This window comes from Gadus chalcogrammus, chromosome 14 (genome assembly GCF_026213295.1).
Source record: "Gadus chalcogrammus isolate NIFS_2021 chromosome 14, NIFS_Gcha_1.0, whole genome shotgun sequence".
NCBI classification, from domain to species: domain Eukaryota; kingdom Metazoa; phylum Chordata; class Actinopteri; order Gadiformes; family Gadidae; genus Gadus; species Gadus chalcogrammus.
Window position 1 is genome coordinate 23,304,472 of NC_079425.1, and position 27,304 is coordinate 23,331,775.

Consider the following 27,304-nt stretch of genomic DNA (forward strand, 5'->3'; position numbering starts at 1 on the left):
GCGTTCCCTCCGTTCACTCGGGTCAACGACAGCCTACGTTTTACAGTTCTGTATAGACTGCACATTACTCTGTTTGTGGCTGCATCAAATATCACCGAATAACTCAGATCACCGCTCTCTGAATTAATGAAACGAAACACCGGATCAGATCCTGTAAGGGAACATCACAATTAGTATTTACGGTGCGCACTTTACGCACTGCTTCTCCCTTTGCAAACCAATCCAACCTCCTCAGCCTCCACCTGTGTTCCCCAGACCATGTCAGACCCCCGGGGCTCGGCTTACACTCACGAAAGGCTGGCCAACCTGTAGCCCCAACTTAAAAAGACAGGAGGAGGATTTAAGAATGGGAAGAGCATGCCCCTTTAACCAAGGTGGGCTGAGCTTATGCGCCGTCCTCGCTCCTATGGCAACCCCACAGAGCAGCAGGATGGATATTCAACATCACCAAAACGCGCTCCGGATGACTGGTGCCAGCGGTCCTCGGATGCTACTGAATGTTACAGGAATGTCTTCTGTATCTCTGTCACCTGGCGAGACAAGGACGAGACGGAGAGGCATCATCCACCGCGCCTGACCTTCTTGTCTCCCCCCCCACCCCCCCACACCCCTTTCCCCCCAGTCGTTCGGCGTGTCCCTCACATGTCAGGCTACGGTGACTTTACAACAGTTTTTTTCCCCACTTTTGCGCACAATGTCGGAGCGCCACCAATATGTAGGCTACCTCGACACACGGATGACCCACTGGACCGCCCGGGAGATGTCTGACCACAGAGGCAAACTGTCGGACAGCATCCGATGAGGACGAGCATCTCTTGAGTCAGTGAAGGCACGGTCGTCTTTGGCCATGTTTCCTATTTTCCTGAAAGCTTCCCAACGAGCTCTGAGCTGATCGCTCTGGCCAACACACAGGGAGACCATAACCGGTGATAATCGATACAGCCAAACAGCCTGGATTGATTTCTTTCAATTTGATTGTATCGCAATGTCATAATGGAGAGGTTGCAGTCGTCCATGCGTAAAAGGCTCTACAGTTTGCCACAGCACATTGGACACAAAGCGTCCATCATGGGGGAAGGAGAAGACGGAGACAAGGACACCCGAAGGAAGAGCATCAGGATGAAGCCTCTGCCGTCCCCGTCGCCGACCTCTGGGGGAAGCTGCAGAGGCATCGGGGAAACCAAAAGTGGGGAATCGGTCATCATGGAGACGGACATTGGGAGACAATCGAAGACGAGCTCGAACGGAGATTGCCGTCGGTTTCGTGGGAGCCTCTCCTCCATCACAAGTCGGCATGTGCACGACTCGGAGTCCGCGGAGGAGAGGCGACTCATCACCGAGGCGGGGGACGTCACCCCGAGCGAGGAGAGCCCCCCCGGAGCGGTCGGTGGCGGGCCGGAGCAAGTTGCGCAAGGAGCCAGTGGGAGCCATGATGGTTCCCCGGATCAACAATCAGGGTTCATAAAGTTAGATGGCAGTGATCAGATTTCGCCGGACGATGAGACGTTATATCAAGCAGGGTTCATGCACAGACAATTTGGAGCAATGCTTCAACCAGGGGTCAATAAGTTCTCCCTTCGGATGTTTGGGAGTGAAAAGGCTGTAGAAAGGGAACAAGAGCGGGTTAAATCCGCTGGATTTTGGATAATTCACCCATACAGTGATTTCAGGTAAGAGGACCGGGTGCCATGCACCACAGTGACGGATTTAAATTGATTTCATATTTGGGGTGGTGGTGATTATTGGCTTCACGCAGGCCTTGTTGTAGCTTGACATTTTTCACAATCAAACATGCCAAGCTATCCTCAGTTATGTTTTCCTTTCATCAACATTTTCAATTATAGGCTTTTCCAAAATATAATGAATCAGTATTTTAACTAGTTCATTAATTATAATTGAATAGCCTACTAATTGCGTTTGTGCACATGATTTATTTAATTTTCACAGAGACAATATAACAATGAAAAATAAGCATTAAAATGGATCCTTGTACTTGACCTCACAATGCATACACTTAATGATACTAAAAAACGAACAAGCCGAGGAGAGCATAGGCCCTTATGGACTAATGGCCATAACATCAGGGCTGAGGTGGAGCTGTTTGCTATACATTTAAGCCATGGTAGAAATCCAGGACGACCACTGACAGGTGGGCCAACCCCTATATTGACCAATAATTTCACTAACATCTCCCTGTTAAATAAAATAAAACAACTGTTGTCTTGACATCCTGTCTTGAGACAACTATTGTTCCATTACCTCATGTATCTTTACCTCAAGCAAGTTAAACAGCAAACTGGTTCTGTAGAAGTGAGTGGTGGAAATCTATTACCACAGGATTTCACATTCTGTTCAATTAATTAAGAAGTGCCCTTGACTGTGTCATTGTCCTTATACATGGCCTCAGATGGGGCTATGAATGGTGTGAGTGTGTGTGTTTGTGTGTGTGTGTTTGTGTGTGTGTGTGTGTGTGTGTTTGTGTGTTTGCATGTATTTGTTTAAAGAAGAATAGTTTGTTTTCTTGTGAAAAGTAATCTCACATTTTTGTGTGTGTATGAGTATGTGTGTTTAAACATCTTACGAAATGGATCAAAATCAGACAATCCCTTGTTGCAGAATCTACTTAAAACCAGCCTTAATACACCAGGGCCCTGACCATGAAACAACGCCATCAACAAAGTGCCTTCTCCTAGCACAACAGACAAGATCAACATGGACTGTGCTTCTTTGTAGTGAGGCAGGGTTGAAGCATAGTTTATCCAGCATGTCATCTTCAACTCCTCTTTCAGCATTTCCCTGCTGGCAACTCACAGTTCAATGTCACTTGGTCTCGCACTGTAGATCACTGCGTTGGGCAATCTACATCAAAGTCACTTCTGTTGTCTGCCTGGACGTTGGCTTTCTATATTTGGTATCTTTTAGCGCCGTCGATCCTTTGTTCTGTCCAAGGAGAGGCGAAAAGGGGGCGGTTAGGCCTGCTATCCCTGAACTATGGCGATGTGTGTTCACCATGTTTACACAGCAGCCATGGACACAGGGAGTCAAGTCAATTTCACTGGCGAAAATGTAGTGTTTGTGACCTGTGACCTCTTGAGAGCAGAGAGATTATGTGTGTGTGTGTGTGGGGGGGGGGGGGTGCTCCTCAATCCGCGTACGCCAGACTTCCGAGTCGAAAGTCGAAGATCTCCCAGCTTTCTTGCGGCATTTCTCGAAGGCACGCCCCCTTTTTTTCTTAATCTTTCGGAAATCTGAGAGTAGACCGAAAGCAGTAATAACGCTATCAACAAAATCGCTGCGCCTGTGAAGAGATTTAAAATGACCAACGTTTACCACGTGATCATTTTAAATGCTCTTACACACTTGATTACATTGCTACTTAATTCAGGTCGCCAATTTATAAATGGCATGGTCTTGCCTTGCGTGCAATACAATATAAAGTTGTGTCTTTTGTTTTCGGGCTGGTTTGCTAAAGAGGCTAATGTAGCTAACAATAAACAACGATTAGCCAATTTTATGACACAATCACAAAGACGAACAGGAACGCTATAAATGCTGCGACACCGGAAGTGACTCGGAAGTCATGTTTCCGAGGATTCACGAACACACCATAAGTGACAAAGGAGCCAATCAGGGAGGTGAACATAAATTAATACTGTTTCCTATTAAGAACAATTTGTTTCTCTCATCATTAATTCTACTGGCAAGAAATGCTAGTTGTATACACGTACGTCACCAAAACTTTCGATGCATTTTAATGTTTCATACAAGTTAAGCTGGAGTGTTTGCCCCTTTTTATGTTGTATTACAAATATTTTTTCAATAATTAGCTTGTATTACACACACACACACACACGCACACGCACACGCACACGCACACGCACACACACACACACACACACACACACACACACACACACACACACACACACACTCACACACTCGAGTTTTGTATAATGCCAGCAACCAGAGGAGGAGCAATATCTTCCAGAGGGAAAGAAGGATTAAAAAGGGGCACCATAATCCAATTGACAACCTCATTTCCAGATCCAAAGCCGAACAGCCTCTTTCCTTTCCAAACATACATCTTCCAGATGGGCCGAGTGGTCAGTTAGCTAACCAGCCGCGGCCATAGAAGAGACTTACTGCTTAATTTTCAGTATTTTGTTTTGAGTATTGAAAAAGAAGCCATTTCACTGAAATAATACATTGTGTAATTATTATTTTAAATGATTTGCAAGAGGAAATTCTGATAATCCTACAAATCATGGGGATGAGTATAGATTGACCTCATGCATACGAAACAAAATCGAATGTAAGAGGGATGTTTGCCCTATATCTATTCATGCTTATTCATGCTCAGATTTATTCTATATACTGCTGTAAAGATTGGCCTTGGGCATCATCTGTGACATGGTCTCCCTGTGTAGTGACTGGACCATTAAGTTGTGGTTCTCATAAGGCACGTGTTTATGAAATTCACCTCTAAGTCTCCTTTCACAATTTTCATCCTCCAACCATTTTGGAAAGCCTTCCCATGAAAGTAAGGTTAATAATCAAATTTAGTCAAGCATCACAGGAATAGGTATCCTCGATTCGGTTTCCATTTTGTTTCAGTGAAATAAGCAATTGCTAGAGGCCAGTGTAAATCGACAATCCACATAATGCACATAAATTGCAAGTGTTTGTTGCTGTAGTTTTATGTTTGTGTGCGCGTGTATTGTGGCGTGTTTAGAGTAGCGTGTGATTCACTTCAGGTGGATTACAGTTGATTGGAGAGCATGTTTTGCTGTTGATTGTGTCTGATCTCGTGGGACCTCCTTGTCATGGGGAATTCATTGTAAGATGATATTGAAAACTCTTCAGGCAGATCCCACCTGGAAGGGAGGAAGGTAGCATTATCTTCTGGTCAGACTCACACAGAAACTGTGAAATGCTAAATCCCAGCTAAAAAGGGGCAACATCTTGTGAGTTCTCACAGTGCTTGTCTTCTGCGTTTATTGACATTTATTGACCCGCTACAATTCAATTCAATCTCATAAATGAAGATCACCAACAAAGTAGAAAAAGGAAAGATGCCACGCGGCCCACGCCAGGCTGTTGCAACTATCCATTGCCTACATAACAGCTTCCGTAAGTAAATCAGTGCATATAATTCCCCGCTGATACACCCCAAACGGTATTGATTGATATAACGATCGATAACATGATTGATTTTGATCGTTAATGGAATAAGCCTGCTGCCGTGTCTCTCTAAACGGTAGAACACAGAGATTAAAGATGGCTCCGAAAGTGAGGTAATCAAAATAGGCTGCCCGTTTCCGACCATGAATATCAGGAGCCGGGAGATTATTACAGCACAATCTATTTAATGGAGGTAGCCAAAGGTGCCTAGTTGGAGGGGGGGATGCCTGTCATTGCGGTAGAGTGATTGAAATGTACAGTTTGACCTCAGCACCTGTGCGGGCCTGTGTAACCATCTGATCACTCCCTACAGGGTTGCACACTTGTGTTTATCGTTTCTCTGTGTTGCGTTTCCAATGTCATTTCACCCCAATATTTAATCTAATATTTGAGGCGACAAAACCCACAGTGAGATTTCATTGATTCCACTTGATTTAGTTATGGGTTAATCTGAGAGGATCATACTCCTTTTCAGATTGGGTAAAGCACCACGCACACCACTGTGGCTTCCAGTGGATGGCTCTGCTGTGCGTTTGCTATAACATCAGTTTCTGATCCCTCCAGATGGATACACAGCCCCCACATCCATCCTCAAGTTTGTCCTTTCTAACACTTTTCTGTATTACATTTATTCACTTTGCCATGAATAGACATGTTTGATTATTGTATCAGTTTTATTTAATTTATTATATCAGGAAGGGGGATGGTGAAAAATCCTCTCTCTCTCTCTCTCTCTCTCTTTCTCTCTGTCTCGTTCTCTATCTCTCTCACTCTCCCTCTCTCTTTCCCCCATACCTCTTTCTCTCTCTATCGCTCTCCCTCTTCCTTCTTCCATCTGCCTCTCTTTCCCCTCTTTCCCTTCCACTTGTTTTCTCTCTTTCTCTTTCTCTTTCTCTTTCTTGCTTACACTCTCTCGCTTCTTCTCTCTCTTTCTCTCCTCTCTCTCTCTCTCTCTCTCTCTCTCTCTCTCTCTCTCTCTCTCTCTCTCTCTCTCTCTCTCTCTCTCTCTCTCTCTCTCTGTCTCTCTCAGGGCTTGTGTGTCATGTACGTGACACCAGGGTGACTGGTACAGGATTCTCGGCATTCTGCTAGACACACCCAGCCTCTGGCTATACCAGTAGACCAAGCCTCTACTAGCAGACCCAGCCTCGGACTGTAACAGCAGACCCAGCCTCGGACTGTAACAGCAGACCCAGCCTCGGACTGTAACAGCAGACCCAGCCTCGGACTGTAACAGCAGACCCAGGCTCTGACTGTAACAGCAGACCCAGGCTCTGACTGTAACAGCAGACCCAGGCTCTGGCTATAACAGACCCAGCCTCTACCAGAAGACCAGCTGTTTGCTGGCATGCCACACCCTTTTCTAGAAAATGGAAACACATGCACTTTGAATACACATCGAGAAGAGGGCGTGTACATTAGGATACAATTTATTATCAGTTTTTGTGCTGTACCCTTCAGCCAAGGAGAAATTACAGGTGGGAGGACAAATTAAGATTTATAGAGACAGAACAATTCGTTGCAAACGGCTATAAATAAAGAGCTTGTTTTCGTATTTTATGAATGCCGTTTATATATTCATGACAACATTTCACAGTTTGTACATTATCCTTTGAAGAAATAGCAAAAAGCTCATTAAAAGAGAAATGTTGTGCTTTGCTCTGGTAGCTCAGTCTAGTGTTTGGGTTATAATCAGTGATGCTGGAGGCGGCAGCTACTGTCATTACAGGTATAATCTACCAATAGTACACCCCATGCTCCTCACCCTGATTATAGACACTTTTGTAATTCTGACATATTGCACCACTATCCTCCCTAAACAAAGACTGAAAAAACAAGCCCTTTTATATAATACTGCCTTTTGCCGATTCTAAATCAATCATCCTGCTATGTCCCTTAAAGCAGTTTGCACATTAGCAGCACTTTACACAATGCGGTGGTATTATGGTTCTAATACTGCAAAGAAATTCATCAAAAACTTTTTTTCCGTTTTGCACGACTCTCTGACTCTTTCTTTGTATGAGGTGTTTTGTATCGGAAACGGCTGAGGGGGACAGGTACTGCTTCATATATATACGCTGGATGAAGCAGTCACCTTGTAACCACCTTGAGGAGGCTGGAACAGCACTCGCCTGGTGGTTGCTCCGTACCTGTCACTGTGTTCACTGAGTATGTGATCCTGTTTCCTCAAGTGCCCTTTTCTCTACTCACCTTAACAATGGTGTTTTACTTTGGAGCGTAACAAACGGTCTAAAGAAATGAATAGATGCATAAAGCGCCATACTATATATAAAGGCCTGCTATCTTTTATATCTCGACACAGTGTGATTGCAATTATTGCTGATTACATCTCGGAATATTTTGTTTTAATCAGACGCATAATATTAATAATGAATCAGTTCATAAGTAGTAAGTTGCATTTTGATAAATGATACATTTTGCACACATAGCACAGGGACAGTGAGATGTCATTTCCAAGTCCACAGGGTTGGCCTTGGATGAAAAAAGGATCTTCCATCGTCAGGGCCTTTGAGGATAAGTGTCTTCCCTTACCCAAGGATTCCCCTGTGAATGCTACATTTGACCTTTTCAACCATGGGGGGCAGACCCTGACCATATCTGTTTTTTCGTGATAACCATTATCGTGCATTAGTAGCGCACATCGCAGCAACATTCAATTTTTTCTCGCTGGATCAAAACTCGTAATCTGCTCTCCCCCATTCAGAGTGCAGCGATGCTGTAATTTCCCGACCACATGGCCAGACCTATAAAGGTCACTCCCCACGCTGTGTCGTAATTGACATTTGACTATTAATTCATCCTTATTAACTCACAAACATACACATCTTTAAATTATTTGAGTGAGGGCACATAGGGTTGCTTTAAAAAAAAGAAGAAGAAAACTGTCCATATTCGGCCGTGGTGATTGATTGGTGAAACACACAGGAAGCAGTAGGGCTCCTACGCAGAGAGCGACGGCAGTCCACCAGTGTGTGCAATGAAAGCAGCCAGGGTATGTGGGCTGCCTTGATTCACGTGGAGTGCTTTCCCGGATCAATATGTTTAGCCTGGATAACCGCACGCTGGGCGTCTCGAAGGCTTCGACTTCGACAAATGGCTCAATTGTGAGAAACGCCGTGTTGAGATGGAGGCTGCTTCCATTACCTCGACGTTAAGGGGGACTCCCTTCTCACTGTCCTCCGTCTCGCCGAGACAATGGCTTGTCTCTCCCCTCCCTCTGGTACTGGGCACAGCGGGCCACAATTACCTCTCTCTGTTCAAGTTTTATTTGATTATTTCCAAAACCAATAGCACTTGCCTCATCAGTTTTACCAAAAGCTGATGTGTTAAATCAAACGCCCGATACAGGTTGGAGCACACAATTCGAGAAATGATAACACGAACAAATAAACAAGATTAATCCTGCCCCATTTGGGCTTTGCTGCATGATAAGCTTTCACTTTGCTAACTCACGCAGACCAGCAAAAACCAGATCAACTCTGCATGTCCTCCACGATGTGATTTCATTTCATGCTTAAAATGTCTTCTTAGCGCGGGTTTTCCATCAATGCTAGCTTTTAAGCTGTATTAATTTTGGGCTTTATTTCCCTGCCCCCTTTTTTTTTATTCACATCCGTGTCCTCTTTTGACAAGAGAATCAGAATACTTATTTGAGTAAGCCTAGTCAGTGATACAGTATGGAGGGGGAAACATCGACGGAAATAAGGTCTCCTGGCTCTTGACCCAGAGGTGTGGCTCAAAAGGTGTGCAGTGCTTTCCCTGCACACTTGCAAGGCCTTTGTCTTTTCTTGTTCTTCTTCACAATAATAAGTGTCACACCCTGCCTCATTTCACATCCATCCATGTTATTTTTCCTCTCAACCCGTTTTCTTTTTACTTTTTGTTGTTGTTGTTGTTGTTGTTGTTGTTGTTGTAGTTGTTGCTGTGTGTCCTTCGTGACCTCTGACCTCCAGATCAACATTTTGAAAGCGGATGGGAAAGGCTTTCATGCTGCCCCGTCCATTTGCTGATTGCATCACCTGGTTGACGGACGTAATGGCTGGGGGGGCGGGTGGTGGAGACGGAGGTGACAATGTTGACCACGTTGCCCCCCCTCACTCTGCTATCACAGACAATGCATTAACATCATTCTTTATTGGCAACCCTTCCTCCTTTCCTCCCTCCCTCCCCTCCTCTCTCTCTCTCCTTTGCTCACGCTCTGTCTGTTTAGCTCTCTCTCCCCCTGCTGTTGTCCGACGGGTGCTGATGGGGGCTGGAACACACGGGGCGGAGAGTGGGGTCAGCGGCCAGTGTCTTCCCTGCCAGGCGCGGTAGCTGGCTGATAGAGGGCGTCTTGACATGAGGCAGAGGACCCCCCCTGGGAGATAACAAGGCATTAGGATACAAAAACCAACAAACAAACCAACTGGAATGCAATTAGTGGCAGAGTCACGCTCCACAAAACTTCCAGGACTCGAGATATTTTACAATAGATGCTGACGCAGACCAGCTGCCACGCTGTCTGTCAGTGTGCTGGGTTTGAGGTCCTGTTGCTGCCAGCCCGTCAGTCCACCCAGCCATGCCATCTTTTGTATTAACTTACTTCTCCGGGTTATGTGATGGACGTTGGACTTGTTTTGCTGACTGCTTAGATCTGTGTCCCGGGTAGTCTGGTGGGATCCCAGCGCTGGGACCCCTCGGAACATCACAGGCACAAAGATGGCTGATTTTATAGGGCAAGAGAGGGAAGAACCACGGCCAAAAAACGCTTCAGTGGAAGTCTATAATAGAAGGACTACGATAATCAGGTTTGTGTTATAATCTGTTAATTTTGCTCCTTAAACAGGAGGAATTCAATATTTTATTACTATGGTTGATACAATAAAGCAACACAAACACACATTCTGGTGATGTGAAGGCCCCCCACATCATATCCAGTAATGAATGAACAACACCCTTTTTAGACTACCCATCTTCTCTCTGTGATATTAGTGAACTCTTAAGGGTGAGTAATGCTAAGGTAGGTTGAGGGAGCTCTGTTCTGCATACGGTTGTCAGGTTCGGTGAATTAGCAAAAGCTTTAATCTAAAACCATTAACAATGGTTTGGGATGGTAGAACGGAGAAGGGAGGAGTGAAGGCATCTTGCTTGAGGATTCCTACAGGTAGACCACTGACAATCGGGTCCGAAATAGGATCCTTTCAACAAAATACACTTTCCCCTGGAGACTTCCTGGAACATCTGCACAGGGAGATCTGTGTCATTATCCACACAGTTGGAGCACTGAAATGCAAAACTGTTAATTGTTAATCAGTAATCTGCCAGATAATTGCTGAATTTTCACCCGATAAAAGTGCTCAAGGAAGATAATTTGCGATTGAATGCATGATCCTTCTAAAAAAAGAATAATGTGTTCTGTAATTTAAATACAGCTCAAACCATCACACAGCGAGAGCAGTAGGAACGGTTTCATCTAGGGGTGTTTCCGTACTGATTAGAGTTATCACAACACATAACCCTCGTGGCTATGTTAAGTGATGCATTAGAGGCGTTCAATCGAAGCGTAAACTGGAGTGGTGATGCATAAGATACCAATCATAAAGGCAGCAGCCATGCAGAACATCATGCTGTAGCGGATTACTGCCGTGACTCGATCAGTCATCGTGTTAAGGCGGAATTCTTTTATGGGGTCAACTCTCCGTCAGGGGGGTTACATCTCTATCTCGGGCTGTGATATGTGTCAGGTGTGACATTGTCTTTGTCCCCGTTGGCTTGGTGAAGTGGCTCCTCATCCCTGCACAGAGCTTATGGCAGGTGCACTCACCTTGTGATTCTGCCCTAGCCTACGACTGATAGAGTTCTTGCTGCGGCTTTAGGTTAGGCTTATTCTTTTCCAGTGGATTTCCTTTCCCCCCGCACCCCCCCACCCCCTCCCCGACTGTGTAGGTATTTAACGAAGCTCTCGGTTTTCCCATAGTATAAGGCTGGGTAGATTTGTCTTACTGATGGGATCCTCTTAGCCTAGGTCTCATAAAACACGGCACCGAGCCTAAATATAGCTACCTGCTAGCGCGCAGACGGCGTGCCAGCCACGTGCAGGGGTGTAGCCGCCGGCGAGTGCTCAGGAATCGCAGTTTTGACACTTCCCCTGGAGTCGCTGACAACTGAAATTGGAGTCACCCTTTGAACCGATTCCTTTGTTATTTGAACTCCGAGACATCAGCAGTTCTGTCACGTTTGCGAAACATATGGCGTCTTCAACCCCTCTTTTCTTCTGTTAACATTTGACTTGGAAGTTTGCTGCTTCGTCACCTTTTTGTTCTGTTGTGGTATATTCTTCTTTCTGAACACATTCATTTATACTCATTTGGTGCCTTGTCACATGCGCCCAGGGCTGAATGGATTCCCCCATCTGAATGAAACATTCCATGGTTGTCGATCCATACCCACACACACACACACACACACACGCACACTCTTTCTGTCTCTGTCTCTCTCACATGCACAAACAAACACAGAGAAAGAGAAACAGACAAACACACAACACTAACCCTTGCATGTCTGTTTATCTCTCTCTCTCTCTCCCTCTCATTCTCTCACACACACACACACACACACACACACACACACACACACACACACACACACACACACACACACACACACACACACGAACACACACACACACACACACACACACACACACACACACACACACACACACACACACACACACACACACACACACACACACACACACACACACACACACACACACACATACTGTAGATATAGGCAACGTGATGCTGCATGCACTTATCCGAGATGTCTTTACTGACAAGAAATTCAGAAATTCTTGAACTGCCCAAAATTCATGGTAGCCTATTCATGGTAAATCAATATGCACAAGGGCAAACATTCAAAGACATCACAACAGGAAAACATACACAGACAAAACAATACAATGAATTATTCAGAGGAAACACAATTTTTCATATTCGTAAACAGATAAAACTCAATCATTTACTCAGATCCAACAAGAGCATCCCTACGTCTGTGAGGTGTAACCCACACCTCGTTCACACGTTTATGGTTTTTCTAAAATCGCAAGGTTTTTCGTTCTGCGTTTTGCCCTCTGCCCCACACCAGAATGCAGTTTCAGTTCACTGAAAACAAAGCCTTTCGAAAACTTTTTTTTTTCAAATATCGACTTCTTATGTATTCTTACAAACGGCTGAACGGCTGGTTCACAGCCGGTCATTTGCATGACCTTTATATACACATCGCAATTGTTCTTTCCAACATTGTTTACTTGTGGCTAGTGGTATGTTTAACGTTTAAACACATGTTCACCAGTCAACTCATGACTACTAACTAGTACTTCATCATTACACCGGCATGCTGCGTTGTTGCGATGCTCCTAATGGTCTTCTGTTGTGTTTGACACACAGTTGTATCGCCTCCTACTGGCCTGGCATGGCTAGGGTTTTATATCGTCTTTCCGTTCTCTTTTGTTCAGAGATTTTTCTGAAACACTGTTGGTGTGAACTGGGGGAATCATTTCATAAATATTCATAAATATACAAGAGCTAAGAGTATGTCACCCATTCAGTCCGCACTGTGCAGGAGAAGGTCATGTTTACTGGTGATGTCTACCACTTGTGCCGCTGAAGAGAGGGTGGCCTACCTGCATGGCAAGCCACACACACACACACCACACACACACACAAACACACACAAACACACACACACACACGCACATAGACACACACACACGCACACGCACATTCACACAGACACACACAAACACACACACAGACCGACACACACACACACACACACACACACACACACACACACACACACACACACACACACACACACACACACGGACACATACAGACCTACACACACCGCAAGAACACACCACACACACACACACACACACACACACACACACACACACACACACACACACACACACACACACACACACACACACACACACACACACACACACACACACACATTTGAATAATACACAATTTAATAAACTAGGTTGCAGTGTGTAAACAACACTGTGACCCCCTCACCAGACCGGCTGGTTAATGGTGGCCCCTGAGAGACACACACAGACAGGTCTGGCTCTAACAAGGGCCCCTGAGGTAACGGGGGGCCCCTGAGTTGGCGAGGCCCCGGAGACAGCAGGGCGTTGGAAGAAAGGCTTACCATGTAGCCAGATGCACTCCGAGGTGAGAACAAGCATCTGGCGTCCCTGGGAGCCTCTGCAAGACGGAGAAATGTCAGTGCTTCCAGCGTCAGTACAGCGGGTGGGCAACGCTGTCATCGCCCTATCCTAGAGACGGAGCGGGGTGGTCCTCCCAGGACCCCCTCTGGCGGGGGGGTGTCTGCCCTGACACATCGCAGTGTTCCTCATGCATGGGCTCATTTATCACACGATGCATACCGCCTGACATACTGTCATTCGTCAATGTGTTTCCCCACACTCTCACACACACAGACACGTGTTCATCGCTTCGCTATGAGTCGTAGGCTTCAAGGTTGGTAAGGCTTCTTCAGCGGAGAAGGAGGAGGTAACCACTTATAACACAATCATTGCTCTTGCAGTGCATACCTCTCCTCCTGTACTCCACCTGTATTTATAGAGCAATGCTCTTCAATGTCAGGGTCCCAATGCATAATAAAACACAGTAAATGGATCCCTGCTATGTTTAGGTGGGCTGACCTCCATCAGAAGGCAGCAGCAAGACTAGAAAAGGAGAAATCGTGTGCGTGCATCCAAATAGAAAGATACACCAATGCTTTCACCCGCACAGGCGCACACACATGTACACACACGTGTACAGGGAGTTTGTACGAACCCAACAATTTTTGTTTAGCCAAAATATTGCAGGTCAAAAAAGCATAATTCGACGCTGATGAGAATACCCTTTCTAATTACTGTTATGTCAGACGATATGCGGCGCATTGCCCTCAATATCTCCCCATAAAGTGGTTACATAAAAGAGACACATCGGCTCCTAATGCTGCCAGTCCCTGTTTCCTTGTTATGGCTCGCAGTGTCTCCACGGGGCCCAGGGGTCCTGCAACATCTGGCTCCTCTGCCAGGATCAGCGCTTCCCCATTTCCACTCTCACATCTCTCTTAATTTGTCTTTTTAATTGTCTTCATGCTGCATTTATCGTTCACATATGGTGTACCTCATTAAATACACTAAGGCTAACCAAAATGTTGTGGTGTTCGACGAAGGGTCTGGATTATTTCTTGGTCACTGCAGTCTGAAGGACACATGCTCCATCGGAGCAACCGCACTGATCGTCAGCGTGGGCAAATCTCATAACTATGGAAATCTTTACATTACTAGACTACATCTTTTAGAATGGAACCCTATAAACAATCCTCTGATCTATTCAATCTGATCAGAACAATATTCCATCTGATCAGAGCTTATACCAAGACACTTGGTTGAGGTTCCGTAGACCTTGGTGCCCTGGATCTAGCCATGGATGAAGACCACGTACCACTACATTGTAGCATTGGGTGTTTGTCGCCCCCACGATGCGACACCGAGCGACGTCAGTTAAGGCAGATTAGGACATCACTCGACCTTCTGCAGACCAGATAATCATCCTGATTTCGGAGTCTGAAGCGTACTCAGAGAACAGCATGCAGGTAGCATAAGGGTTGAAGACAGGGCAGTGAAGACCAGGTCAATGATCTAATGTCACATGGTGGGACGAAGGAGAAGGTGATCATCTAATACGTGCTGCAAGGAGTTAGCGGGTAGAGCGAGCCGTCGATCAGTGACAGATCTTTAGGAAACAGGAAATATCCCCAAAATGGAGGAACATAACCAACGCTGATGATTTGTCTAAGTAACCAAATCGTATCTTTAGATTTATATTCCTCTCAACTCTTTTTCTCCCCCTGTATTTTGTGACGATACATTTTTGTCTTAACAGTTTTAGTTTTTTGACATTACGTTATGATGGCTTGGCAGATGAATACAGAACATGAGCTAATTCCGACTGTCCCAATGCAGCAGCACACTCCCATCCTCTTAGCTCTTAGCACGTAGCTTGAAGAACACACAGCATGACAGGCCTCGGCCGCTACCTGGGAGTAACCGAATGTGACGCCTGAGACTCAGGGAATGGGAAGAACAAATGTCATTACCTATGTTTGTGTTACTTCCTTTGAAGATTCTCTTTGTCCTCCCGGGCTTTCAATCTTAACATGAGCAAACACAGTCACAGCTAGGTCTCTCTAAATATAGCCTGGCTTGTCAAGCCACTGAAATAGTGGATACCCTTTTACTTTGAAGAATTCCAATTACTGTCACTGGTTTGAGGGTGTGCTGCTAAGTGTGTGTGTGAGAGAGAGAGAGAGAGAGAGAGAGAGAGAGAGAGAGAGAGAGAGAGAGAAAGAGAGAGAGAGAGAGAGAGAGAGAGAGAGAGAGAGAGAGAGGGGGGGGAGAGAGAGAGATAGAGATAGAGAGAGAGAGAGAGAGAGAGAGAGAGAGAGAGAGAGAGAGAGAGAGAGAGAGAGAGAGAGAGAGAGAGAGAGAGAGAGAGAGAGAGAGGGGGGGGGGGGGGGGGAGAGAGAGAGAGAGAGAGAGAGAGAGAGAGAGAGAGAGAGATTGCATGAAAGGGTGTGCAATACGTGTTGTATAATCACATTACACCTCCGGTGTTGTACGTTAAGCAATGCGACTCGTCTCCAGACCGATATAGGTTCAGGAACGCAGAGCAATGCTTATCCCGAGATAGCTAACCCTTCCATACCAATTATCGTGTTGGCTCCAATCTCATTGATCTCTGCAAAAAGCAGTTTATCTATTTTGCATCCACCTCAAACATACACCTAGCAATTGTCAGTAGTAACATGCTTGCTGGCACTCTAGACGCTCAGCCTATTGCCAAACATGAAAAATAGACATTTTAAACTAGCTTGATATCAGCTTGATTTGTCTGCTACCAATTTTAGGCGTCACATTCTTCATTCAAACCCTTTCATTTGACTGGGTTGGTTGGTTTATTTATTGCGTTCATATGAATGAGTAAGCAGATGCCGACAGAAAGAGGTGCTCTGATTATTTCTACTGCTGACGCTGGAGAGAATGTTTACGACACCGTTTTTCTCTTTTCTGTGGGCCAGCCGGGGGGAAATTGGTTTTGTACGTTGATAGATGTTTACGACTCAACAAAACGTGCACAGGTAAATCACCCACATCAGCTGAGGTGTGTAACGTGGAGCCCTCACTCACTCTGCACAGAACACCTGGCATCCATCGTCCTTAACACAAAAGAACCAATCTGGACGGTGTGGCGAAGGCACCCAGCGAGCTCCCATTCACAGGTTCATCCGGTCTGAGCGATGGACAAGGGCACATTGCAATTGAGCAATTAGCCGTTGAGCAGCCCTCATTGACCTATGTTGAATCAAAGCCTTGTGTCTTTGTAGAGTAAATATGAAGAGTGCCTGTATGGAAGCCACTTACTGGCGGTGGGATCAAAGATGTCTAAACCAGTGGGTCCCAACCTCTGGTTTACACTGGCATGCTCCGAGGCAAGACTAGGTGTGCCGTTAAATTGTGTGGGATTTGATGCGTAATGCAGACATAGGTTAGGCTACGAGGGCCTTATATATTTGGTAGTAGATGTGATTTGCTTTATTATTGATTCGAAGTTCTGGCTCCATTTCAATACCTACTCAATGCCAAAATTGCCTGTCTGGTTTTTATGAACCTTTATCGATGTGATCTTCTTTTCACAGTCTGCTGCAGTGAAGTATGGACCACATAATAACCTGATAATAATGTGCTTGACATCTCTCTGAATCATGCCCTACCAACTTTAAGTTGCAGCGCCTTGAACTTGTTGCGATCGTGGGTGAGCTTTACCTCTGTAGAATATTGGTCTTTATTATAGTGGCCTACACCTGGTTTACTTGTGTATGATTTGAATTTAGTTGTCTATTGCCTTTTATGCTTTTCTTTTTAATTTAGTTAATTGTTAATGGTAAATGGTAAACCAGTAGATACACTGAATTCTCATTTTTTGGTTGATCTTTAAACTACGTTTAGTATGATCAAGAGGGAGGAATGTAGAATATTGGTGTATTTTAGTGTCTCTCTTTTGTTCACATTTCTAGTCTAGGAACAGGCAAGGGCCTCTCATACTGATACAAGGTGTTCTCTCCAACATTCTGCCATTGTTATGTCTCAACAAGGTTGAACCGACCTGGTCCTCCGGCTCCGGGACATAGCCAGGGCCAGATACCTTATCAAGGCTGAGAGTGCGTCTGTTCACGTGTTATTCATGTATCCCCTTTTTGTATAATACTCGCCCCAACCCTTTGGTTCGACGAGAAGAGGGTTCGACAGCCAAGGAACAAGTCATCAAACGGCTCCTCAACCGGGTCCACTATAGATTATTCAACCTAAGTCTGTATCTCGCTGTATTACATCCTGGAATAAACCATCTATTCAACCCTCTGATCCAAACTGTCAAGTTGATTTGATTTCGACTTCAAGAATTACTACCACGACGAAAAATACACATCGCAGAGTCCGTCCGAACAGTTTAGAAATAAGCTGAAATCTAACATCTCCAACCAGTGGGCTAGCTCTAAGCTATCCCTCCATCAGTTCAGTCTGACTTTAGGAAGGTTCCTGAATGAGGCGACCGTAGCTCAGGAGGTAGAGTGTGTTGTCTGGTAACCGGAAGGTTGCTTGTCCGATTCCTAGCTCCTCTTGGCTGAGTGTCGAGGTGTCCCTGAGCAAGGCACCTAATCCTAACTGCTCCCGACGAGCTGGCTGTCACCTTGCATGGTTGACTCCGCCGTTGGTGTGTCATTGTGTGTATTAACCGTTGTAAGTCGCTTTGGATAAAAGCGTCTGCTAAATGCCCTAAATGTTAATGTCCTGATGGGAAGGGCTAGGGATAGGGCTAACATCTCAGCGTAAGCTCCCGATGACAGCCGCCACTCGGTAGCATGGTGGTAATGGAATGTTAGTTATTATGTTTAAGGATTTTTCGGTAATTGTTTAGTAATAAATCGTAAAATACTTTGTCAATTTATGGTGAGACGTTGTTCTGGTCAGATCTGCCACACCGCTTCTCATGTGAGACATTTGAAAACACGGTTTTGTTAAGCCTAGGTTACGTGTATTTACATTGATTTAGAATTTGACAGTACTACTCCTCTCAATATAGCCACCAAAAACATCCCACAATGCCTTTTGATTTACAAGCATGTGTATGCACACCATGCCCCTCGCACCCAGTAAGCAGATGAGTCACAGAGGTAACGCGAGGCTACTGATCAGGGATGGCAGGCGTGCTAATGTTCAGCTAGCTGGTAGCATGCTCTATTATAGCAGTGAAAAGGTTAGCCCATAGAGGTTGCAAAACTAATCGCTTAACATTCATCATCGTTCCATGATGTCTTCTTTCTTTACAAATGACTAACTCAATTTTGTCGCCGTATTGTGGTGGGAATTCAATGAAATATATGTAGGGTGGTTGAAGTGCAAACATGAAGCCAGGGAAATACCTCTAGGGAATAATATCAGGCCAACTCATCCTAAAACCACCGGCACATCTGTCCAATTGCCTGTGTAACTATTTTTGTATGTGATCTTGTTCAGCCAATTGTCTGTTTTTCAATCTGCTGAGATTTGCTTCAGGATTATTTTTTATTCAACAAAGAAAATATACATAATTGAAGATAACATCTCTATTCATAATGATGATGTTCTCTGTAACACAAAGACAGAAGCCGTTGTCTCCAGCCACGCGTTGGGACTGCTATGATACGTGTAATTATGGTACCACAAAGAAATAGAGCAAACAGCACAGTGACTTAAGAAGTAGGGCATATCCCTGCATAGTAACTAATGTTTATTTATTCAAGCACCTTTAAAAGAGCAAAAGTCACAAAGCGAATATTAACAAAGTAAAATTCAAAAAGATACACGCAGTAATACATAAGCAGCAACAGACCTTAAAACACATGAATACAAACCCTAGACAGCACAGGGCAAGACAAAGGCCTGTTTAAATAAACGTTGTGTCATAGAGGCAAGTTGCATTGAGGGTAAACACATTCAGAAGCTGACATTCTGAATGTGTGTGTGTGTGTGTGTGTGTGTGTGTGTGCTTGCGTTCTTGTGTGCACACATATGCCCCGTATATTCCTCCCTCCCAAGCAGTCCATGTTTTACCTTGCACATCATTCATCATTCATCATACTTTGATCTTTGCAAGATCAGATCTACGAAGTGAGGTTCATAGGTTGACCTGCTGAATTAATCGCTTATCGAAATTCTCGTCGGATTAATAATGCAGCGATCTCTAAGTATATCATTGTTAGACTCCCTAATTCAATAAATTGAATACCAAAACTGTCTACAATTCTGTACATACGTTGTTCAAACATTGACTCAATATTACTTTCTCCAAAATACAAACTTTCAAAACCTCGCTCCGCTCTTCTCTTATCTGCTCAGTGCTCTCTCTTTACGGTATCTTATGATCTTACCGGCAGCACCAAAAGGGATTTGCATTCACAACAGTTAATAATTCAACAATCTATGATTATATAGATATTAGACTCCCTAATTCAATATCAAAACTGTCTAAAACTCTGTACCGATGCTGTTCGAATATTGACTCGATATTACCTTCTCCCAAACACCAACTCTCTTGATCTCGCTGTCCTCTGCTCTTATCTGCTCTCTCTTCACGGTATCTCATGATCTGACCTGCAGCACCTAAAGCCCTATCTCTCTCTCCCCCCCCCGCCCCCTCGCGCCCGCGGTGTGCAGGTTCTACTGGGACCTGACCATGCTGCTGCTGATGGTGGGCAACCTGATCATCATCCCCGTGGGCATCACCTTCTTCAAGGACGAGCACACGCCCCCCTGGATCGTCTTCAACGTGGTGTCGGACACCTTCTTCCTCCTGGACCTGGTGCTCAACTTCCGCACGGGCATCGTGAAGGAGGACAACACGGAGATCATCCTGGACCCGCAGCACATCAAGATCAAGTACCTGAAGAGCTGGTTCGTGGTGGACTTCGTCTCCTCCATCCCCGTAGACTACATCTTCCTCATCGTGGAGACGCGCATCGACTCGGACTTCTACAAGACGGCCCGGGCGCTGCGCATCGTCCGCTTCACCAAGATCCTCAGCCTGCTGCGCCTGCTGAGGCTCTCCAGGCTCATCCGCTACATCCACCAGTGGGAGGAGGTGAGGGGGGGGGGGGGGGGAGAGTCAGTGTGTCACAGAGAGAGAGAGAGAGAGAGAGAGAGGGGGGGGGGGGAGAGAGAGAGAGAGAGAGGGGGGGGGGAGGGAGAGAGAGAGGGGGGGAGGGAGAGAGAGAGCGGGGGGAGGGAGAGAGAGAGGGGGGAGATGGGGGAGAGAGAGAGAGAGAGAGAGAGTGAGAGAGAGAGAGAGAGAGAGAGAGAGAGAGAGAGAGAGAGAGAGAGAGAGAGAGAGAGGGAGAGAGAGAGAGAGAGAGAGAGAGAGGGAGAGAGAGAGAGAGAGAGAGAGAGAGGGGGAGAGGGGGAGGGGGGAGAGAGAGAGAGAGAGAGGGAAAGGGGGGTGGGAGGGAGTGAGAGGGGAGAGAGAGAGATAGAGAGAACGGGGAGGTAGAGAGAGAGAGAGAGAGAGAGAGAGAGAGAGAGAGAGAGGGAGAGAGAATGAGAGAGAGAGAGAGAGAGACAGAGAGAGAGAGAGAGAGAGAGAGAGAGAGAGAGGGAGAGAGAATGAGAGAGACAGACAAAGATCTGATCTGAAGTGTGAACACAAAGTGAACACGTAATGAGCTGTGCACATCATCTCACTATTATGTGTGAAAGTGCTGGTAAAGATGGTCGACTTTACTCTTGATATACAGACGGACACGCATAGAGAACTCTACTGCAGAATCCTGATGTGGGGAACAAACTGAAAATAACACCATGCAGATCTAGGAAGAAAAAAGGCTTTAGAGAGGACATGGTACTGGCGGTGTAAAATAAAAAGCTCTTCTTTTCCAATTCCCATCCCGGGGAGCTACTGTAAATATGTTTACAGAGAAGCTATACAGTGCCCCTGCCCTCGGGGGGGGGGGGGGGGGGGGCGCATTCTGTTCGGGGAGAGAACCACCTCTGATTATTCCCGCCCTTGAAGAAGATTCAAAAAAGCCTCACACACGTCTCCAGTGAGCTGATGAAGCCGAGACGTCGATTAGCATTCCTCCGCATTCGTCTGTACGGCGACGAGCACAGCGAACCCAGAGTGGCGTTCCTGCAATGCGAGCATAATTATAATTGCAGAAATAGCTTGAAAGGCCCGTGGACTCTCCTCTCCTGCCTCCTCCTCTCCGCGGAGGCCTTCTGTGCGGCCCGAGAGGTGTGACGGGTAGCATCAGGCCGGTAGGGAGGGACTAATGACCAGCAGCAGCCAACTGCACAGGGGATCTGAGGAGAGTATTCTTTCCGCGGACAGGGGGAGGATGCGGGGCTTATGTCTCTTCTCTGAAAGCCCGGGGCTGGTGGACATGTTTGGTTCTTCAGAACACACAGCAGATGTGGCGGGTGCAGGTACGAGGGAACACAGCACCTGTTTTAGCGGTTCCCACTGGTTTGTTTAGGGAGCGTTCGAGCTTCTAAAGCCATATGGCTCAGTGGAATAGAGACGGTTCAGCTTTTGTTTAGTCAGCAGCAGCTTGGGTGGGTATAAACAAGAAGAAACTGAAGGATCTAACCATTATATTAATAATAATATTTTATAATATTAAACACGTTGGTTCATATCGCTAAGATGGAAATGTTTGTTTCCAAGGCTGAATGATCCATTATGCTGCAAATGCTGCAAGTACCACGTTAAATCGTTGTTACATTATTATAAAATCAAACGTGTCTCATTCAACATAATAGGTCAAATATATATGATCAAATCGATCAAAAAACATTATTTTATTCGTTTCATAATGATAATTATCAGGCAAATGTGATATATTGCAAGTGAATAAAATCGCTCACTGATCTTTGCCCAAAGGTTTAGATAATAAGCAACACAAATTAAAAATAACAGCTCCGCCTCAAATCCAACACGTGCAACGTTTTTGTCCAAACGCAAACCTCCTCATGTGCGGTTGTCTTAACTGGTTGGTTGACTGGCTAGGTCAGCCAGGGACGAATAGCGGATCGATGGATAATCGATCTGAAACATACCCCTGTCCTGCCCCGGGGCAGACAGAGGACGGATCCCCTTTTAAACCCCCTCCGTCTCCAGCAGCCCTGAGAGGGAGGCAGCTCCGGTGGCAGCCGGCCAGAACCGGCAGGCCCTGCGCAGGGTTGCACTCAGCGGCGCACAGGGGGGCTCCTCCACGACATTTCAAAGGCTCAGATGAATCATCTCTGGAGGAAACTCCTGTCACTCAGCCCCCCCCCCCCCCCCCCCCCCCGTCGGGGCCTGGTCCTGTGGAGACCGAGACACGGGAGACACCCCCCCGGGCCCGCTTCACCCTCTACCACTGGATGAAGGGGACATGCCGTCAATGGGCTTTTCTCATGTCGCACTCATGCACAAAAACACACACACACACACACACACACACACACACACACACACACACACACACACACACACACACACACACACACACACACACACACACACACACACACACACACACACACACACACACACACACACACACACGCAGACACACGCACACTCACACCAGTCTGAGCCTGTGAGGCTGAGCCTGAGGACAGGGAACACAAGGAGGGATGAGAAAGAGGACAACCAAAGAACAACAGCAGCCCCAGTCCGCTACAACCGCCGAGGACAGCTGACCCACATGCAACAAAAAAAACACAAAATATAAACAAGCCCCATCGAGGCATCTGCCATTTGCAAGTTTTATGTGTGTATGTGTGAGCATGTGTGTGTGTGTGTGTGTTTATACATGTGTATGCGTATGTATGTGTGTCCGTGTGTGTGTGCATGTGTGAGTGTGTGTGTGTGTGTGTGTGTGTGTGTGTGTGTGTGTGTGTGTGTGTGTGTGTGTGTGTGTGTGTGTGTGTGTGTGGTACGTGTGTGTGGTACGTGTGTGTGTGTGTGTGCGTATGTGTATATACGTGTGTGTGTGTGTGTCTGTGTGTGTGTGTGTGTGTGTGTGTGTGTTTGCGTGTGCATGCGTGTGTGTGTATGTGTGTCTGTGTGTGTGAGTCTGTGTGTATGTGTACACATGTGTGTGTGTGTGTTTATGCATGTGTATGCATATGCATGTGTGTCCGTGTGTGTGTCCATGTGTGAGTGTGTGTGTGTGTGTGTGTGTGTGCGGGCACACCAGGCATGCTGATGAGTTCTGGTTAGGCGGACCGAGTAAAAGGCCAGCTCTGGCGCAGTGTGAGAGCACTCCAGAGGATGGCTCTCAGAAATGTCATCTGTCATTGCGAAAGGACTTGTCACCAAGAGCTCAACACCTGAATGACATTTTGACTTTTCCAATTGACGGTGACACTTGCGTGTGTAACGCTTTTCATCCCACCATATGGTCGCTCAATGGGCTTGAATATTTCACTGGCATTTTACTCAGCCATGGTAGAAATAATATCCAACTAAAAAAGAACAAAAATACGATAACATATACAATTAGAAGGCTACTAACTGCGGCTACTAGCTAACTGGTTAATAACTCAGAGAGGCATCATGTAGGGAATTATTTTCCCAGATTCCTTCTGGTGCTGGAGGCGTTCTGTGTTCTGTAGCATTTATAGCAACACTTAAAAGATGACAAAATGATTATTCATAATTTGGAGAACTAGTGGGTCATTGTTCACAAAATTCAGTGTTTGAAATTCTCTTTTTTACTGGCTTCTTAAATTTCATCTATGTACAGCACGCACACACACCCGCGCGCACACGCACACACTCACTAGCACGACTGCACGCGGCACACGGACACACACACACACTTCAGGCGAGTGCTATTAAAAATGCCAGACACATCCGCTGCCTGCTTGCGCCTCTATCAGTACATCTTCAACGTGGTACAGAAGCTGGTTACAGCACCATCCCTTAGCAGTAATAGCCATTCCCATACACCGTTTCCATCATTCTATATAAATTATCATAACCTCTGAACAACACTATGACTGCAACGCCTCTCACTTCAGCTTCAATGTAAATACGATTTCCCTCCATATTTACCTGAGTCAAGATCCAACAATGTCAGGTAGCGCTCCCCACTGATACGGCCGTCTGAAGACGTATACGCTGTGTCTCTTAACCGGGTTCAGTCCTCCTTCAGAGCAACACACGCATACAGTAATACGTTACGCTCAGCCTTCCTGTGTGCCTGTGTCAGTCTGGGTGGATTTCTGTTTAGGCAGCACCTAATCTGCACCAGTAATTAGACCGCTCTCAACGTCCAAAACAAACACTGTAGTCATCCATCAGCCACGGGTACGGGCCGCGCGGTCAGGGCAGCTCGCCTCCCTGGAGTCATGGGGAGGCTTCCCCGCCATGCTGTCACGTCTCATCGGGATGGAAACAAGGCTTGTTGGAGTCGGCGCCTGTCGACGAACACGTCAGTTTGAAGGGGGATTAGTCAGCCCGTTATTGAATCACATGTGAGGCGATGCACTAATGACTCTGCTCAAAGGCTCCGTCTTGTTGCCGCGGACGACGGTCTGGCACCCCTACCTGACACACACTGGGTGTTTACCCGGGGTGCACCTCGACCACGGGGAGAAGGAGACCGGGCCGTCATGGGTTTATGTGTGTGTGAGGGAAAGAGTGTGTGTGTGTGTGTTTGTGTGTGTGTATCCGTGGTGTGTGCATGTGTTTGGATGTGTAGTTGTTTGTGTGTGTGTGTGTGCGTGTTATTGTGTGTGTGTATCTGTGGTATGTGCATGTGTTTGAACGTGTAGTCGTTTGTGTGTGTGTGTGTGTGTGTGTGTGTGTGTGTGTGTGTGTGTGTGTGTGTGTGTGTGTGTGTGTGTGTGTGTGTGTGTGTATGTTTGTGTGTATGTGTGTGTGTGTGTGTGTCTGTATACATCTGCTTGTCCACTTGCCTATCTTATGGTCTGTTTTGTATGTCCTTGTCTTCTGAACACACACCCCCGTGATGGGGAGGACCTCCAGCCGGGGCAGGGAGGGGGCGGGTGAGAGAGCTGCAGTAGCCATGTGTTGTTTACATGCATCGGACGGCATGGGGGGCTCTCCCCATCAGTATGGACACCTTGTGTCCTGGAGATTGATGGCTCTGCTGCTCAAGTGGCTCCGAGCTCTAAGACGAGGGGGAAAATCATTTGATGTGACAGACCCACCCCATCCGGTCCCATCCTACCCACCCCCATCCCATCTCCACCCATATCAACACTCCCTTCTCGCCTCACCCCACACCCCCACTATCCTCATCCCCCCCACCCCCCGCCGACCCCATCCAAAACCCCCTCCATCCTCATCCCTTTTCAGAACACATGGTCCACCTCTGCCCATATCTACACCGCCCTCTCTCCTTACCCCCCCCCCCATCCCCCCACTACCCCCCCCTCTGTCAGACCACATGGTCCACCTCCGCGGGGAGGGAGTCGGTTCCGCCCTTTCAGTGAATTATTTGCCGAGCAAATTTGCACAAAAAAAATGTTTTAAACAGGGGGGGAAATCAAATAGTCAGACCCCCCCACTCACTGACCCAATACCTTGGCAAAGAGGACTGCTCTTTCAGAGATAAGCAAGGCTGGAAGAAAGGCTTTAATGGGGCATTATTGAAAGTACAATGAGGCTCGCCAGTAGCTGTGACAGGCCCTCAAACGTCTGAATGGACTTGTGTGATATGAGAACCCGCTGTGGGTTCCCTTCAGGGGAAAAAAGAAAGAAAAAAGAGGAGAAATCCCACGGAATGGTGTAATCCCCTCCGAAGCCCATTGGCGTGTGGCGGGCGGCGGGCGGGAGCGGGACGAGAGAGGGGTGGTTTGTGATCCGGGCGCTCCGGGCGCTCCGGGCCTGCGTCGGACGGATGATGGAAGGGTGTTCCCTGTGGTCCACTCGGAGCCGCACTTCTCATTCAGCGCTCGCGCCCGCTGCACCATGACAGCGTGCATGATGGAAGCACTTTGGTGGAGTTCTTTACAATGGGAAGAACCACAGCACCCCCCCCCCCCCCCCGCACGCACACACACGTCCTCAACACAATCGGTCCTCATGGTTGGATTCTCTTTTTGTGACAACTCTGAAAAAAGGAAATGGAATGGCTTTATGAACAATTATTCAAATGGGCCTGCATAAATATACAGCACTGAGACGTTCGCTTGAGAAGCGTGTTTGCGTTTTAATTCGGGGAAAAAGGTTTCTGCAGGAAAAGAACATTGCATATGAAAATGTATGCAAACCTACTGATTGTCTCGAGGCAGCAAAACATTAGATGAGTGATTCAATGTTTAAAAAACGACAAGCAAAAACAGTGGATAAGTTATTCAGGCAACGGCCATTTTTTAAGTTCGACAAAGTATCCAAAAAAACGGAAACCTCCACGATAACGCCGGTTCTGGGCTCCAGCGAGGGGAACCTCTCGCCTGGAGAACGAGGGGCAACGTCTGCCTCATCACTATCTTAAGTACAATCGGGTGCTGGCACCGCACTACGTCAAACATTCATCATCATTAGCGGCGAGGGCAGCCTCCAGCAGCTGGGTGAATCCACAACACTCCACTGGCTGAGGTGCTCACGTCGCCTCCATCAGCCTCCAGGAACATATGCACCTCCTCTCTCACCTGCAGCCTGCTGGCATCGCCCCATCTGCTGGGGAGGACTCAGCAAGCTACACGCCGCCACCCCGCCACCCCGCCACCCCGCCACCCCGCCACCCCGCCACCCCGCCACCCCACCACCACCACAATCACCACCACCACCACCACCACCACCACCACCACCACCACCACCACCACCACCACCACCATCACCGACATCTTCCCCTCATCCCACCCCTGCACACGCCTGTTTTTCTACTGTTTTATGTGGGGGTCTTCATAGGGGGTGGGTTGTTTGTTATCGGTGTGCGCTCTCCAGAACACTTTGTGAAGCTGTTTTCATGGGAA

General features: G+C 46.7%; 1 protein-coding gene across 1 annotated transcript in view; it reads left to right on the forward strand.

The window, feature by feature from the left end:
* Nucleotides 1–993: 993 nt before the first annotated feature.
* Nucleotides 994–27,304, forward strand: part of hcn4 (hyperpolarization activated cyclic nucleotide-gated potassium channel 4) — a 90,115-nt gene continuing 63,804 nt past the window's right edge. The window contains exons 1-2 of the mRNA XM_056607160.1: nucleotides 994–1,670; nucleotides 20,033–20,456. Coding sequence (XP_056463135.1) covers nucleotides 994–1,670; nucleotides 20,033–20,456 — 1,101 coding nt within the window. The remainder of the gene's footprint in view (nucleotides 1,671–20,032; nucleotides 20,457–27,304) is intronic.